Source organism: Oncorhynchus gorbuscha, linkage group LG03 (genome assembly GCF_021184085.1).
Source record: "Oncorhynchus gorbuscha isolate QuinsamMale2020 ecotype Even-year linkage group LG03, OgorEven_v1.0, whole genome shotgun sequence".
Taxonomy (NCBI): domain Eukaryota; kingdom Metazoa; phylum Chordata; class Actinopteri; order Salmoniformes; family Salmonidae; genus Oncorhynchus; species Oncorhynchus gorbuscha.
In genome coordinates, this window is record NC_060175.1 from 55,200,526 (window position 1) to 55,219,111 (window position 18,586).

At 44.1% G+C, this 18,586-nt stretch overlaps 1 protein-coding gene across 2 annotated transcripts; it reads right to left on the reverse strand.

Moving 5' to 3' along the window:
• Nucleotides 1–972: 972 nt before the first annotated feature.
• Nucleotides 973–18,420, reverse strand: LOC124031587 (suppressor of tumorigenicity 7 protein-like). 2 transcript variants are annotated; one of them, XM_046343013.1, is made up of 15 exons: nucleotides 18,151–18,420; nucleotides 17,489–17,571; nucleotides 17,074–17,233; nucleotides 16,767–16,821; nucleotides 16,521–16,636; nucleotides 16,250–16,328; nucleotides 16,006–16,094; nucleotides 15,792–15,892; nucleotides 14,958–15,072; nucleotides 14,613–14,685; nucleotides 14,229–14,331; nucleotides 7,804–7,954; nucleotides 7,548–7,640; nucleotides 7,276–7,415; nucleotides 973–3,020 (listed from the first exon to the last, which is right to left on the reverse strand). In XM_046343013.1, exons 1-15 carry the CDS (start codon nucleotides 18,356–18,358, stop codon nucleotides 2,925–2,927), a joined length of 1,662 nt encoding a protein of 553 aa, XP_046198969.1. In that variant the 5' UTR covers nucleotides 18,359–18,420; the 3' UTR covers nucleotides 973–2,924. The 2 variants fall into 2 exon arrangements, with proteins under 2 accessions (XP_046198969.1, XP_046198968.1); XM_046343012.1 differs by having other exon boundaries at nucleotides 16,497–16,636.
• Between the last annotated feature and the right edge of the window lie 166 nt (nucleotides 18,421–18,586).

An 18,586-nucleotide genomic window follows, 5' to 3' on the forward strand; every position in this document is an offset into this window, starting at 1 on the left:
TTTAATGAAGCTTCCAGTTTAGGACTTGTGAGGCGTCTCTTTCTCAAACTCAATGGGATGTTGTCCTCCTCGGATAAACTTAGATTAGCTAACACAACGTGCCATCGGAACACAGGAGTGATGGTTGCTGATAACGGGCCTCTGTACGCCTATGTAGATATTCCATTCAAAATCATCTATTTCCAGCTACAATAGTCATTTACAACATTAACAATGTCTACACTGTATTTAAAAAAACAAGGACATCTCTAAGTGACCCCAAACTTTTGAATGGTAGTGTAGGTGTTCCTTTTATCCAGGTGGGAAAGGGCACTGTGGAGTGTAATTGAGATTGCGTCATCTGTGGATCTGTTGGGGCGGTATGCTTATTGGAGTGGGTCTAGGGTGATGTCTAAGAATGGGATGTCTAGTTTTAACACACACACTCAGCTTGAAGAGTTTAGTGATTATAATGCTTTTGTCATTGGTTATTGTTATTATTGTTAATGATTATGTTGACAGAACCTATTGTATTACATTATTAAATGGAATGATTACATCAACTATTAAAAACGATGAAACGCTGTTGTTTATCCTTTTCATTCCCCTGGAAGGTTTAGCATGGCTATAAATGATGGAGAAGTTGTCTAAAGCACAAACAGACCTAGTTACTAGGCATGACAAAGAAACATGCAGTGTCCATGTTTCATATGACATTTTGAAAGACATGTAGATGCTTTGTTGTCGCTAGGAGTTACGATGTCATTGTGTCCATCTAGACTCTTATTCCTGTAACTACACAAGAGAAGCTGCAAGAAAATCACATTTAAATGCATATCAAACCTTTCAGAAAATGTGACCTCGATGCCACACATTGGCCCCCCGTTATAGAAAGACCCAGGTAGTCTGGACTTGTTTTGCATGCATGTTCTCCGTCTAGGTAAACCATAGAGCCTCCTAGGCCCACATTCCCAAGACAATCATAAAAACAAATTCCATCTTGAATCATTTTTATTTTTGGGGGATTTGTTCACAATGTACAAGAAAAATTCAAACACAAAACACATTAAAATGACATTCAATAACCAATTTATTGTGAGCTATCCAACTCATCATATGGTAGTTAGGTCAAATATTATGACTTCTGTCTTCAGCATTTCATCATGTTCCTCAAATATAATCCAACAGTATGGAATTAAAATAGTGCACAGTAAGTACACCCAGATAGTGCACAGTATAGCCGGGTAGGAATGTTGATGGCTTTGACACACATGTTGAATGTAAGCAAACCAATTATTAGTGCTGCTCAAGCAATGTGTGATAATTGACCGTGATGCCAACGCACCACCAGCAACCAATAAACGGTCAGCTCTCACTGCTGCCATGACTCATGATTGGGTTCACGTACACTCAAACGTATAACGCATTTGAAGGAATTAGCAAATGAATGAGCATGTTCTGAAACCACTGGTCCTCCCCGGTAAATAAGGCACTGTATGCCCGCAACGTTGGTTCAATACAATAAATATCTGGCAGTATCGTGGGCAATGTCTTTCCATTTCATCAAGCCGATTATTTCCAATCTGTCTGTTGAGCCAGTGAGGCACTTCATGCTATTCAAGTCCTGCCACAATATGTTGGCTATTGACTAGTCTTAGATCATGGTTCAGAGTATTTTCTGATGAGGATAAAGTGAGATCATACAGTACTTCAAACAAATAGTGTCCTATTGTGATTGCTATTGCCCCATAACCAGTGCTTGACTTGAACTGAAATAGGTGCCGGTACTCATTTTGGGTGCCGGTACTGTTTATATGTAAGTGCAGGAGCTCCACAATACTTTTGAGCTAATATTTTATAAAGAGGAACAGGAGCTCAAGAAGTAGGACATGCCGGTGCCGGGACCCAGCTCCGGTGAGCTCCTGCCCAAGTCAAACACTGCACAGAACACCTGAGCAATACGAGTTGCCTCCAACTCATAGAGGAGAAACTAGAAATGCAGCTTTCCCTTATGTAATTGGCTGTGAGTGATGCCCATGCCGTGACCAGTCAATATCCCATTTACATTTTCATGCAACGTCTGAGGGGCTAGAGTGATATAATACTGAGGTGGCATGCCGTAGCAACAACTGGCAAAACGTTGCAGGCGTTATATACACCACAGACAGGGTGAGGCAGTAAATCAAGGATTTTTAAATCTTTTTTTAGATGGTCTCACAAACTCTGACCCCATAGGAAAACTTTGTACCATAAAGGTTATGCTTTATTTATTTATTTTTACCCATCTCAACTGGCATGTACTCTTTTGACACACATACTTTGTTCTAGTGAACAGAAATGTGTCTGTACATAACTGTGATCCTGGAAAACATGCCTTCTAGTACCGTTTCTCCTCTTCTTTACCTCTCTCTCGCTCCTGTTGCACCAGCTAACAGAGGCAATACATTTGGCCAAATATTATCAACCGCAAATAGAACAGAGTAGGAACTGTAGTGTTAGCTTTCAGAATGATGAAACGTGAACCGTCACTGCAGTCCAAAAAAAAGAATAATTGTGTGCTCATTTAGAATCATTCATTTGTTGTTTCACTTAGTGTTTCGGCACTTCATCTATGAGAGAATGGCCCAATATCGAGGCCAGACTTGGGAGTAAACTGTGGGTTGAAATACTCTCAATTTACCATTCTGTGTTACGCAAAGTAACTTCAAGTTCATATAATAATGATAATAATAAAAAAAATGAATGACTGTGTGAATATCTGGTAAACGTTTACTTAAAAAAAAAAATCTGTCTTCATGATACAAGACTTCGCCAACAGAATCATTCCCAAAGTGTGTGTAAATGCTGAAGACAGGAGAGCAAACATTTCTGTCTATAGTTTTGAAGTGTTGCTGTCTGAGGAGTGTGTTTGTGTATGTGGTGCGTGTGTGTGTGTGTGATAGGGGTCAGATTCGAGTCAGCTGATGCCAAAAACTGGACGGCATGAAGCTCTCCATCTTGTCAGCGAAGAAACCCAGGGGTGCAAATAGGGTGCTGAAGAACTGAGGAACGAAAGAAACAAAGATATTTCAATACACTGCTTTCAATAGCCTACACAAGGGGGACTCAACTCCTACCCTACGAGGTCCGGAGACGGCTGGTTTTCTGTACTACCTGATAATTAATTGCAAACACCTGGCGTCCCAGGTCTAAAATCCGTCCCTGATTAGAGGCGGACAATGGGAAAAAAATGCAGTGGAACTGGCTTTGAGGTCTTAGAATTCAGTTTGAGGGGCCTACACCATTCCAAATCATACCACACAGCTCTATCGTTGTACATGTATATCTTTACAAGCTCAGTCACAACAATAACACAATTACACATGTGCTATAACTATATTTCTTACAATGCCATGACGTGGCATTGGCCTACTGGGGGGGTGGCTACACCAACACGATATAACTGATGAACAGAAATGAACACACTTTCATTTTGAATTCTGACAACTGCTATTCCCCTGTATTCAACAAACTACACAGACTGCTGTAGAGTACGGTGAAATCAAATGTGAGATGACAGGCACTGGCCTGGCGCGTTGTACTGAGGGGGCATGTTAGAATGTACCCTTCATCTAGGGTTGAATACCAACGCTTGCATCACTACTACACCCTAGGGATCCAAGGTCTAATTCTATAAAACGCTCTCCCAAAACAAATAAGCAAGGAGAGAGGAGACCCATAAACCCTTGTTGAGGCCTCCATGTCCAGCTTAACCAATTGAAATTGGCCCGCGGTCGCATATCTGAAAAAATGTTTCAACCCCAATAGTTAAATCCACCATAAACAACACTTGAATGTGTTTATGAAGCAATACGTTTGCGAGGTGAACAGATGGTTGTGACAGGATAGGGGAAGCAAGGCCACAGCATTTTGCTCTAGTATCTGGAACCACGGCCAACGCTTAAGCATGCAATGCCATGGGTCTCTCTCCCCCAATGCGTTGAGTCTCAACCGACAGCGATGACACTGCCCAACGTGACAGACAGAGGCGAGTCCTCATGCCTAGTGCAACAACAGGAATGGAAAATATTTTGAAAACATAAGATATTAGCCCAATTGATCAAGGTTTTTTCCAAATTCAGGTCTGCTAAGTGGAAAGTTATTGAGTGTGGTCTTCACACATTATTTTGTTGAAAGGTATTTTGTCCAACTATTTGCTTGTGTTTATAAAAACAAGCCTTTAGGTAAACATTTCAATAATCACAAGTCTACAGACACGTCCACCCAGAACAAACAGCGTGCAGTGACCATGAGTCAGATGTGTCAAAGTGTTTAAAAAACACCCAGTCAAATAAGATACACTATATATACAAAAGTATGTGGATACGCCTTCAAATTAGTGGATTTGGCTGTTTCAGCCACACCAGTTGCTGACAGGTGTATACAATTGAGCACACAGTCATGTAATCTCCATAGACAAACATTGGCAGTAGAATGGCCTTACTGAAGAGCTCAGTGACTTTCAACGTGGTACCGTCATAGGATGCCACCTTTCCAACAAATCTATTCGTCAAATTCCTGTCCTGTTAGGGCTGTCCTGGTCAACTGGAAGTGCTGTTATTGTGAAGTGGAAACGTATAGGAGCAACAACAGTTCAGCCACAAAGTGGTAGGCCACACAAGCTCACAGAACAGGACCGTTGAGAGCTGAATCGTGTAGCGCGTAAAAATTGTCTGTCCTCGGTTGCAACACTCACTACCGAGTTCCAAACTGTCTCTGGAACCAACTTCAGCACAAGAACTGTTGTCAGGAACTTCATGAAATGGGTTTCCATGGCCCGAGCAGCCGCACACAAGCCTAAGATCACCATGTGCATTGCCAAGCGTTGGCTGGAGTGGTGTAAAGTTCGTCGCCATTGGACTCTGGAGCAGTGGAAAGACGTTCTCTGGAGTGATGAATCACACTTCACCATCTTGCAGTCCGACGGACGAATCTGGGTTTGACGGATGCCAGGAGAACGCTACCTGCCCCAATGCATAGTGCCAACTGTAAAGTTTGTTGGAGGAGGAATAATGGTCTGGTTGCTGTTTTTCATGGTTCGGGCTAGGCCCCTTAACGCTACAGCATACAATGACATTCCAGCTTTGTGGCAACAGTTTGGGGAAGGCCCTTTCCCGTTTCAGCATGACAATGCCCCAGTGCATAAAGGGAGGTCCATACAGAAATGTTAGTCGAGATCACTGTGGAATAACATGACTGGCCTGCACAGAGCCCTGACCAACTCCATTTTAATGCCCATGCTTTTGGAATGAGATGTTTGACGAGCAGGTGTTCACATCCTTCTGGTCATGTAGTGTATATAAAAAAATAAACGCTCTCTCGTCATACCACTCAGTCACCTACTTCTGAAGACTTTGAAAACAACATCCATCCTCCATAAGATGGAGTGAGTTACAAAGCACACTTTGAATTAGGTTAGACCTAGCCCTACTGACACCAGTGAGCCACAGAATAGGTAACCTAATAAAAGCTGGTTGAGGACAGACATGTAGTAGGGCTAGGAGTAGATAAAGAGGAAGTGTGGGGGGGGGAGGTCACCCCCACTGTCCTGTTTCAGGCCGGGGATCTTTTTTATCCTCTTCAGCAGTAATCTCGTTTTTTCCTCAGAGAACGGTGTGGGCCTGGGCCGTTCCCCTCCCTCCAGCCTCCGAGGCTTTCATGGAGTGCCTCTATCTGACCCTTACACAAACCAGGCTCTCCACTGCGCTGTAAAAGTGTTATCTAGAGGCAGTCTTTCCCATAACAAAAGTGTGAGTGCCTGGCGGTCTCTGCGGACTTGTTTTTGCCCAGGCTAATGGCCCTGCTCTGCTGTGTAAAGTGAGAGCTAATAAACAGGGCCACCGTAAACAGAGGATTAGCGTGAGAGAGGGCCTAGCCAAACAGGCTAAAAACAGAAACACTGACAGTCTGCCACACTGTCTTATAAATAAACAAGGGACTAAATCACATACATCAAACCCAATGCTTAAACCCTGGAACTAATGCGCATGCTGTAAGCCTATGTTGGATTGTGTTATCAGCTGCTGGCTTACGCTCTTTCGGCCCCCATATATTCCCATAATGTGCGGGAAAAGGGGCTCTGTGAAATGGGCTATGGGGGCAATTGGACTGCAGTTCTTTACTTTTGATGTTTAACAGGCACGGTGCATTAGGCAACTGAGTCTGGGTTGGAAAACAGCCCTTTCAGAAGGACTGCGTGGAGGTGTTAACCTGTTCTGGTAGTGACAGGCACACTCTATCATCCTAAACCTTAACCTCCACATTCCCTGGAGACCCTCCTGACAGGGTGTGGCTCTGTGGAAAACCGGCGTCATCAAAGCAAGTTTCCTCTTCAGGTCTTCTATAGTAGCCAAGTACGGTGCTGCTGAGCGAAGGTGTTGCTCGCTTGTTCTCAACCTACATTTCCGGCTTTCTCAAGAGACTTGGATCTGGGAAGTGAGACGACGCAAGACTAGCCTGTTCTGGTTGAGAAAGGCCCACGTCACTTATCTAGTAATAAATAAATCACTAGAGGTGGCCCTCTTAGCTGTTGCTCTGTGGATGATCTTCAAGTCCTGCTATCCAATACATGAGTGTACCACAAACTACCTGGCTGGGACAGGGCTTAGGTGGAGATGCTGATTTTGCGCCAAGTCATACAGTACAGTACTCTAGGAATCTACTCAGACAATAGGATATGGTTAAGCTAGATTTCATTCTCACACCGTGGAGGCAAAAACAACTCTATTAAATAATACAATATTAAATCCTAAGAGATTCTGGTTGTATTGCTCTAGCGCTGTGCTGTGAAAGACACAGGAGCCACATACAAAAATCAGACCCAGGCATCCCATGAGCCTCGTTGTTGACAGAGGTGAGAGGCAGCGACTACACAAGAGGACAACTGGGTCAGAGTACATGAGAATAATAACACGCATACAACATGTCTTAAGAATTTAATCGTTCCCATTGAAACGCTTCTAAATTTAAAACAGACCCAGGTCGATATCAGCAAATCACTCTAGTTTAATGGTATTTTCTATACTAGGATTTGTCAATGCCACACCTCTGCAACTCCCGAGAAGGGTGATCACAAAGCAGAGAAATACCACATCCAGATTCCATTTATATATTGACAACCTTGTTTTGTTTCCTAGCCCAAATGACCATCGAGTATTCATTCAGCGAATGTAACGTGAAAAGCCATGTGAAGCGGTCCATAGTAAATATTACCCCCAACATCCAAAACGATCAGTGGAAGAGAATTGTACGACTTACTGCTTTGGCAAAGACGCCCATGAGCTCAGGAAACTGGTGTGTGAGCATGGCCAGCATGGCAGTGAACGAACAAAGGCCCGCTGTGAAGAGGATGAAGAAGGGAAGCTCTTTCTTTGGGTACACAGACACCTCGTGGAAGGCTGCAGAAGAGAACGAGAGGGGGGGGGGGGGACAGAGAGAGAGGAGAAGAGAGAGATAGATGCACATATTATCATCAGAATTGACCATTGCATTGAGTATACTGTATAGTAGTGACTTGTCCTACAACTTACAGGGCAGCAGTTCCCGATCTGCTGTTTCTGTGCACCCAGGGTAGGGGTAAAACAGGTGACCCTTCTCTAGAGGGTAGGGAATTATCCGAAAAGCTTCAGGGGCAGGAGAGAAATGCAGAACAACACATCAAGCATGTACATGCTTAGATTTTAAATGTCAATTCTTTTTTTTAATGCGAGTACTGCCAGAAATGCAATGAATTAATTAATCAACCTACTAATTAATCAAACAATCAATCAATGTCACAGTACGTACTGCCTTCCCATGTGCAGTGCAGCAGGTTTAAGGCTCCCTCGGCCCTCTTCCAGTGCTGCAGGTGAAAGAAGGCGTAGGCCACCGCCTCGCTGTCCCCCCTCTTCAGGATGTGCTCTGGAGGCAGGATCAGACTCTTCATCTCTAATAAATACTACAGACATAGAGGCAGACAGGAAACAACGCCATTACAGTACATTACAGGTACAAAGGCGTCGGCATAGTTCTGCAGCAGACGTTCTTATCCAGGGTGGCTTACAACCGGCGCGAGGTAAACAACCGCATTTTGCAATAACAGTCGCAATCTGCTAAATTTGTGCTGTTCAGCAGAGAAGTGTGAATGTGTGAGTGCAAGGAAGACAAGGGCAGTGTAGTTCATTTATTTGAATGGGAATTAGTCAGCACTTCATCCATATCCTGTTGAGCAATAATTCCCTAGGCTAAGGCTATCTGACCGATAGACTGAAATATACTTTTCCTCGTGAGGCATTTGTTGAGGGCCCTTGTTTTGCAATTGTTCAAGTGGGGGAAATCTAAAGCCTCTCTCTTCTCTTTTACTGTTAGTTTCAGAGTGTAAACTCCCCTTGTGAGTTCCTCCCACTGAGTCAGGCTATGCTGTGTGGTGCTGCCGACTTTCCTTCGTGTCTGGACTGTGTGTGTGTGTGTGGCGGCGTGGCAGTGGCGTTAATCCCCTCTGAACTGGTCCCCTGGGCTGTGGGGCCAGCAGGGACCGTTGGGGTTGGGCCTTCTGGATTCCCAGGCAGCCTGCTTCACAGGACTATGGGTCTTAGACTGACACTTTGGGAAGGTTACCCTAAAGCTAATCCTGTTTAATCTCCCCCATGGTCACAGGCTCAGCCAGCCAGCCAGCCCAGTGCATAGCAGCCCAGAGCCACCCTGCTTGCCCAGGAGGCTGCACCCAGGGCCTTTGCACTGCTCTCCTCTTCCCTCAGGGACAGTTAGCTGGTGTGTTAGCTGGCTGGCTACAGTGTGTCTGCATGAATATGATGCTGATTGGTTATGCGTGGATAATGGTCTGTGAGTTTCACGTTTTTGAGATTGAGTGTCTAGCACTTTTTAAAGATGTTTTCAGTGCACTCCACTCCTCTCTGCAGTGATTTATTTGAGTTGCAGTCATTCAATGGTGTGCGCGACTTTCATGTCCTCGCCAAATTTGAGACTTTTACGCCAGTCAGCATTTAGGCTTACTGTATAGATCAGGGCTCTCCCACCCTGTCCCTGGAGAGCTACCCTTCTGTAGGTTTACGCTCCAACCCCAGTTGCAACTAGCCTGATTCAGCTTTTCAACCAGCTAATTATTAGAATTGGGTGTGCAAGATTAGGGTTGGAGCGAAAACCTACGCGGTAGCTCTCCGGGAGCAGGGTTGGAGAGGCCTGCTATATAGATGCTGAGCATACTTCATTCTGTTAGGAGCAGCACTTTTAACCAGGTATACCAGTGTGTTTAATAAGGGTAGAGGTGATGGTTACCAAAGCATTTGACTGGCAGCTGTCCTTCCTGGCATGCCCTGGCATCAGGGTGGGTAACACCTCGGCCCTCTGCGCTGCCCCCCCCTCACCAGTCGCCTCTTTGATGAAGGGATCGAGTTTCATTGACGATCCTCTTTTATCTTGGAACACTCATACGCCGGAGCATAACTCATAAGCCTCCCTCTGATTTTAATCTTCGGCATTTAGCACAATGGAACAAGTCGTCGACATCCAGCCGTCGTCTCATTGGCTCACGGTGCTGTTGAAGGATAGGTGACCTCTGAGGCCGTCTGTCATGTTAGGTCACCCGAAGTTAGCGGCGGACTGAACTGGACAGATGCTGGAGGATGATATTGACCCGAGAAACTGATCTAAAAAAAAAAGAAGGTAAGTTTTGTATCGTTCCTTCCAATGATTAAGGTTAGGAACTGGTGAAGGTGAGCTGACGCTAGAGCTGTGCCAAGGCACTTCTTACTGCCGACCGTCTCCTCCAGTGCAGTGTTGGATCACACTTGACCTAAGTCAAGCCTCCATCCACCTGAATTCTGAGCAAGGCCGAGGAGGCCATCGCCACAACATAGGCGACCAGGCACAAAGCAGCACACTCCAAATGTGCGAGGAAGTGTTAACCACAGGAGTGTGCCAAATATAAAACACATTCAGGCTTTCCTCTGTCCAGTTTCTCAACCATTCTACTGTTCCTTGGAGAGAGAGAGAGAGAGAGAGGGAGAGCGAGACTGATTGGGACAGACAAGAAAAAAGTGGCGAGCAGAGCGGTTAAGAGGTTGAGCACTGAAACAGCTGGGTGTGTGGAGCATTTAGTGCAGTCTGCTCATGTGATGTAGCGTGATGTCCATATATAATCCCCTCAGGCCTGCTGCGATGCTGGCCCTAACACTCCCCACGCCTGACCTCCCAGAATGCCCATAAATCTTGCCTTCATTACACCACTCTTCCAAGGCTGCCTGGTGGGGGCTGGCTGGTGGACTGACTGACTGCTGAGGGGTCACGTTGCCGAGGCCGGTGGGAGGAATCGGGGGGGTCTCGCTCGTTGATTGAAGCAGGGGAATGCGGGGAAGCTGCTGGGAATGGAAGCCCACCCACAACAGAGCCAGAGCAGCTCGCTCCAGTCCAGTGAACAACTGGTATCTGTGTGTGAACACTGGCTGCTGGGCAGAAAACAGCCCACGCCAGGCATGCCTCGGGCTCTACGGCTACAGGTGCACTCACTGACCATTTAGACAGACAAGGACAGGGGTCCCTTGTGAAAGAGATACACACCGGATCTTGATAAGATCTCACCTTGATCAATAAATAAATAAACAAAGACAAGTCTGACACAAATCATTTAGTCCAGGAAATAATCCCGCTGCATAATCTCAAAAGCTTTGACTATAAGAAGACCAAAGCACCCAACCCTCTAGCGGATTCAATGAATTGACTTGACACGGTGAGGCTGAAAGAACCTGCTTCACTCCCGCACTCCTGAGGACAATGCGACAGGCACAACTCTTTTAAAAGTCGCCACGTTAAGTCAGTCGCAGCCATCTATTTCCTGTGTTTGAGTCGTGCAGAATCCACCGGTCACTTCAATATCACTGGATTGATTGCTTTCATTTGACTCCTGCGAACTTTTCATACCTCTTGATTGAGCCTGTACCCCCCCCCCCTTAAAGGTACGAGTGCAGAAATGTTTGTAATGGCCTGTCAAACGCACGCTGGTAATGGAGTCTATAATAACGCTAAAGCTTCGTCTGGGATTCAACGCATCGTTTCAATACTTACGTCACAAGAAAGAGAATAAATATTTATTTTGATGAGTGTTGATTTTTTTTTGGTGGATTTTTTTTTTTAAAGTAATAATTTAATACAGATGTTTACAAATTAGACACGCTGAAATGAAACAAGTATCTAAAATGAACACTTGCGATTATAGTGACATTATGTCTACTCTCGCAAACAATGTTTGTTTAGATAGGTGTAACCTAGAGCCAACTGTGGTGATTTCTAATCTAGGATATCCTGCTATTGACACACTTGTTGTGTTACGCAAAAGAAAGTGACAACAGTAATTAAATTAGGCAGTCTAGACAGCACAGGTGAGTGCAGGTAGGCATAGACAGCACAGGTAGGCATAGACAGCACAGGTAGGCATAGACAGCACAGGTAGGCATAGATTTACTTTAAGAAAATATACCTGATACCATTACAAAATATACAGTATCATCAGAAAGTATTCATACCCCATGGCTTACTCCACATTTTGTTGCGTTACAGCCTGAACTCAAAATAGATGAAATAAAAACTATTCTCATCCATCTACACACAATACTGCATGAAAGTGAAAACATGTTTTTAGAAATGTTAGCAAATGTATTAAATGTAATGAAATACAGATATGAATATAAGTATTCAGAGCATTGAGCCAATATATGTTACATTCATCTTTGCCATAGATTTTCAAGACGATTTAAGTCCAAACTGTAACTAGGCCAATCAGGAACATTAAATGTTGTCTTGGTAAGCAACACCAGTGTATATTTGGCCTTGTGTTTTATGTTATTGTCCTGCTGAATGTTGACTTGTCTGGTGGAAAGCAGACAACCAGGTTTTAATCTAGGATTTTCTGTTTATTTTAATCCTGAAAAACTCCCTAGTCCACTCCTTGCCGGTGACAAGCATACTCATAACATGACGCAGCCTCCACCATGCTTGAAAATATGAAAAGTGGTACTCAGTGATGTGGTGTATTGGATTTTCCCCAAACGTAACAGTTTGTATTCAGAACAAAGTTAATTTCTATGCCACATTTTTTAACAATTTATTTGAGTGCTTTATTGCAAACAGGATGCATGTTTTGGAATATTTTTTATTCTGGTCTATGCGTTTGAAATTCACTGCTTGACTGAGGGACCTTACAGATAATTGTATATATGTGTGGGGTACAGAGATGAGGTAATCATTCAAAAAGGATATGTTAAATACTATCCATGCAACTTATTATGTGACTTGTTAAGCACATTTTTACTCCTGAACTGATTTAGGCTTGCCATAACAAAAGGGATTGAATTGGGGGTTGAATTGACTCAAGACATTTCAGCTTTTCATTTTTTATTAATTTGTAAAAATGTCTAACATCATTCCACTTTGACATTATGGTGTAGGCCAGTGACACAACATCTAAATTGAATCACAACAAAATTTAGAAAAGGTCAAGGGGTGTGAATACTTTCTGAAGGTACTGTGTATATATATATATATATATAAGTGCATTCTAAGAAAAATAAGGGACATATGACAATACATGTTATACCTGAATTCCCACCAAAATCCCTGAACTCCATTCATTTATGTGTCAGTGGCAGTAAAATGTTTTATGTGCTATAATTCAGTCGATATCTGACGGATTTTAACAATTCTAAAAGGTTTGGAGTGTCCCGTCTGCCTGTCTACTATGAGACGTGAACCCTGGGAGGGAGAAGATCTTCTTCAATGGGACAGAGATTGACAGACGGAGAGAACATATTAGTCTCTCCCAGCTCAACGGTCTAGAGCAGGGGTATTCAACTCTACCCTACGAGGTCCGAAGCTTGCTGGTTTTTGGTTCTACCTGATAATTCATTGCACACACACCTGGTGTCCCAGGTCTAAATCAGTCCTTGATTAGAGGGGGACAGTGGAAAAAAATGCAGTGGAATTGGCTTCGAGGTTCAGAGTTTAGTTAGAAGGGTCTAGGGTAACACCAGTTGAAAGCAGAGGTGCTGTAGATGTGCACTATCTCTGGGATCACTACTTTATAGTCTGACCCGCCCTGTTTGTCAGTGCCATGGAAGGGGAATGAGAGGGGGCAAAGGGGGGGCTGAGAAGGGAGCAGAGAGGGGGGGCAGCAATGCCCCTGGGGCGAGGTGGGGGACAGGGAGACACTCAGGATGAGGGCCCTTACATCAAAGCCTGGATCAAAGCACTGAGTTTCCCCCTCGCTGCCTGTGACTGCCACACATCGCAGCTCACACACACACACACGCACACACGCACATTTGCTGTAGGGAGGCTGCGACCTCTGTGTATGTGAGTGAGTGTGTGTGTGGGGGATTGTGTGTTTTACTATAGGACATCCAAGCCTAATCCCTGTGGGAAGAGATGTGCAGGAATTGTTTCTGTCTGTCTACTGCAGGGGACACATCAAGGCCCCTTGTTGTCACCCAGACCAGAGTACAGCCCAGTCATGTCCATGATCAACGAGGTTACACCTCAGGTTCCTGTTCAGTAGGTAGAAAATATTTTGAAACGGGGGATGTACTATCTGATCTTATGCAGTAAAAATATAGATTTGTATTTTCTGTTGCAAAATATTTTGCTACAGTATGCCCTACTGAACACGATCCAGATCTCACCAGGAACTCTTCATAGTCAACTGATAGATAGCTAATGGAATAATAATTAGGCTTATAGTTTTACCTTTGGAAAAATCCACTAAGTGCAGGGCACCGTGTTCTACTGTGCTACAGAGAGAGTGAGTAGTGGCTCACAGGTCCAGTCCTGACTACAGCAGCTACATTTACGATGCAGTGCAATACTGACACCAGCTGGCTGTCCTAGGTCCTTACAAGTACTAAAGTCAGCACAGTTCTGGTAGAGACATTGATGCTCTCTGCTGCCATCACCCCAGAAGAGAATGGAGTACAGCAAAATAACTAAATAGCCATCACCTGTGTTTGTAAAAAAAAAAGACAGAATTTGCTCAAATAAAGCTAACGGAAAAAACATACAAATTGATATCAGTTGTTACATTTCCCCCACTAATTGTTCAGGTTCGGACTTGGATAGGGTACTCTAAGCTGATTCTAGATATGTACCTTTCTTGCAATTAATGGTCAAGGTTAGGCTTTGGAGAGCATAAGCTTATCCTAGATCTGTGGCTGAAGGTCTCGACTGACCTTTGGCACATGTGGGTTGAACTCCACAGCTCTGTGTATAGCCTCCACAGCGTTCATCTCTGCAGTGCTCAGGCCCCGCCGGGATGCTGCCTCAGGAGAAAACCTGGGACGTATGGAGAGAGAGACGTATGGAGAGACCGAGAGAAAGACACACCCATGTTAAGACAGAAGTACTACTGCACTTCAGTCATAAAAAGAGAGTTGGACGTCCCACAAAAAAGTATCGATTGTTAGTAGGCAGAATTCCCCCGTGCTAAAAACATATGCATCCTTGTCAAGTATAGATCATGCAATATACTGTTTTTGTACGTCTTATATTTTGTTTTACAATAATGGTTAATAACGGATCTTAAAAATCTAAATTTCCCCCACGGGGACACTTACTTCTCTGATACAGCCCGTGCTTTCAGCAGTGCAGACGTGTAGCATATAGTAGCTGACTTTGGCAAGCTGATGTCTACAACGATAACACATGATGGTTATTTCACTTTAAGCTCAAACTAGGAGTCTGGAAATCATGAACACAGAGGACTGGTTCAAAGTCATTGTCGTTTGTTGGCTTGAACCCTGTTTTTCCTCACGTGGTCCTACGGGGTTCAGTTGGTAGCATGGGGCTTTCAACGCCAGGATTGTGGGTTTGATTAACGCTGGGCCCACTAATATGAAAAATGTACACACTCATTACTGTCGCCTTGGATAAAAACATTGGCTACATGCCATATAGCTTACCGTCATATTTGGCAAGGACTGCTTGTACGTCAGCGTAAGCCTGCAGCTCCAGTAACGCCTCTAGGAGATTTTCATGTATATTCAACATTCCCAACAGTGGGAATTCTTTCATTAACTGGGAAAAAGTAAGGAACAGTAAGTGAGAGAAGGAATCATAAAGTGTCCTGACTAACCAGTATTAAAAGGTGCATAGAAGAGGACTAAAGACAGGACAATAAAAATCACAGCCTCCAGGTCCACAATACTTCTGTTTGTTCTATCCTCTAAACAGCGACTAATACCAGGGCTGCGTTCAGTATGACAAAACAGTGTAAAACGATGAATTCAACGGAAATGGTACTCTACTGAAAGACCGGTTGAAAAGCTTTGTGATTATGGTGGCCCAGAGGGCAATTATGAATGGTGTGCTGCAGGAGTTTTGTGATTTCAGATGGTCACACCCATATTGATCCGGCCACACCCCGCCAACATGGGAGCAAAAACATACCACAAAGGCTGTTTAAGAACGATGCAAACCGTCACGCAATGTAGCAAACGTTGAAGCGAACTGAATGCATCCCCAGGTAAGTGAACTCTCCCTCTAGCCAATCAATGGCATCAATCAATAAAAATAAATCTTACATACACCAGATAGGTACAGTGAAATGTGTTGTTTTTAAAGGGTCGCTCGAGGGAACACAGATTTTTCACCTTGTCGGCTTGGGTATTTCAACCAGCAACATTTTGGTTCCTGTCTCAATGCTGTAACTGCTAGGTTACCTGCATAAACAGCCATAATGCAGAACTCAAGGCCCTGATTTTAACACCCCTGGTCAAGGAAATGGCAACACTCACATCTCTCATCATTTTCACTGCCTCCTTGATGCGTCCCAGCTTGCGTGCACACATGGCCAGTCTGCGTTTGATATACACCAGCAAGTTGATGTCTTTGCCAGCTATGCAAGAGAGGCAATGTATTGCATTTAATTACAAAAATCCCATTCCAGACTAATGATTTCAAAAGGCCTGAGGCTTGTGATTTGGTCCTGTACTCTCTGTTCTCTCTTACCACTCCGCAGGGCTTGTTTGAACAGCCGCTCAGCCTCTGTGATGGTGGTAGCTTCCTCCTCAGCCAGGAGGACATAGGCAGCAGCACACCTAAAAACCACAGGGAAGACACTTGCTTTGCTTTCTACTTCTACTAGAATGCACCTACTTGTTTGGCCTAAATAAGACTATTCATTTTGGATTTCCCGAAATGAGCGTGCAAGGTCTTCGAACCGCAACCGAACTGTCATGGCGGTAGAACTCACTCGTGGTTCATCTCTATGGCCTGGTAAGCTGCTCTGATCCGGGCTTGGGGATTTCTCTCCCTCCAGGCCTTCTGCATAACTGTAAGAGGACAGAAAAATATAACAAAATACTGAACGTAGTGCCTAGACATGGATCCAGAAGACTGTCCGCAGGCCAATAAGGCCCAAATCAGTCTCTTTACAAAGAATTAAGGATTCTATTCCTTCCCAGAAATGTAAACTTTGGCTTTCATACATCATAATATACCAGTTGAAAAGCTTAGATTCAAACCAGTATCTTCAGTCTTGAGTTGCTGAGTGTCACCAGTGAAGAAGGTCTGGTGGTCTTGAGCAGACAGGTTCATATCGTAGTAGGTCAAAGGCTCTTTTCCAGTCACCCATGTGTACCTTTAGAGGGGTACAAAATAAAGAGTGTCAGGGGCAAAGTATTTAAAAATAGCAATTTACCTTTAGATAGAAGGCCAGTGTAGCGAAAACTCAGGATGAGTGACATCCTGTGGTGGGGGATGTACGTTACCTGCTGTATTCTGCTCCTCTGAATAGATTTAAAGGATTCCTCCAAACTTTACACTCTGCAAAAGACAAGTGTCATTACAGTGATGGCCTTGCAAACCTGAGTCACATATTCACTGGCCACCAAATGGAAGAAAAATGGACTGAAACAGTGAGAGAGCACCTGAACTTGTCCAATCAGAAATGCTCATTTTTTTTGTTGTCCATTGCAAAATGCTTTGCTGCAGTTTGCTACAGTGTGCTGTGCACTAATTACTATCACCCAGGTCTTTGGTCTGTTTGGGGAACCATACTATAGGTGAAATGTTTACCTGAGACACTGGGTCTAGGCTCAGCCTCTCCGTTGACTGAGGAGAACAGGCCAGTGGTCGTGCTGCTCTCCACCCCACCTAGGAGAGGCCGAAGATGGCTAACAGACACCTGCTCAATGAACGAGGTCCCATACTTACGAAAGTACCACCACTCAAATATCTGCAAGCAGGGGATTGGGCCAGTCATACAGAGAGGAATGTACCAGTATACACATCTTCTTGACAATGAAATTGATTGCCATTTATTTGAATCGTATCATTGTGCACTAGCTAAGTGTACAACACATCTAGGTTCCCTTTGGTGTTGGTATTTGAATTGCACATTTGCAAATGTGGAGTGTCCAATCTACAACCAGGACTAACTATATTCACCAACCCCCATGCAGTGAATAACCATGTGATCTTCACAACTCACCAAGATTAGGCCAGAGATGAGAGAGGATGTTCCAGTGAGTGCCACATAGAATTTAGGGGTCAGTGTATTCAAGAACACAGATGCTGAAACAACAGGTATGTTAGATCAAATGCATAACACACAAATTGTGACACTGCACAAGCCTGACTGAATAATATGACTGGGATTCAGATATAACACTGAACGTAAATTAGAGGCTGATAATGCAGAGCCTACTACAGACAGAGCCTGTGCTGGGTCCGTGTAGCTAGCGAGGTTGAAGTAGCCCATTGGTGAAGAAGCCCATTGGTGAAGAGAGATATAGCTCGTTAGCTATGTCTCTAGCGAATAGCCACACAGACTAAGAAACTCATGCAATTCTAGCAATCACTATGCATTGCTAGTTTGAATGATGTACACTAGCGATCTAGCTAGCAGGTTAGTTGTTATGCATAGGCATAACAGTAAACGTTAGTTAGGTGTTTAATAGCTGTCTAATATTGAATTTAAAAAAAAAACAACCTGAGATGCTGGCTATGGATCTGTCAAACTTTAACTTCATCCACTGTCTCTCGATGTATATTTGTTAGCTAGCAGGCTGGTTACATTAGCTAACTAGCTAGCTTGCCCATTCTTTGATGGCTCTGCATTACAGCTAACGTTACTTTAGCTAGCTAACTCACCTGAGGTAAGAGTGTCCTGCAGTTTCAAGGGGCTTCGCAGAACATAGATCATAGTTAAAACCATGGCAAACCAAACTGCACATATGTATGTCCATGACCAGGACAGCCATGATTTTAATTTCTCTGTAAATCCAATAGATTGAGGATTACTGCTGGTGGCGTCCTCCATGTTTTTACCGGATGGCTGTGCTGTAAACAGAGGAATCATGTGCCAGTGGCACCAAAGATTTGTTAACAGTAACCCAAGGAAAATCAGAGCCTGTCGTTTCCAATGGGAGCAAATGAATCATATTGGCCCGAACAAACAAGGAGGTGGGCAGAGCCAAGCACGAGAAAGCGAGCTCCTATTGGCCTGTTCTAACATTAATTTACATATTTTCGTTAGGGAACGCCTACTCTGTGAAATGCGCGAATGCAATAACACAATACGCCCTCG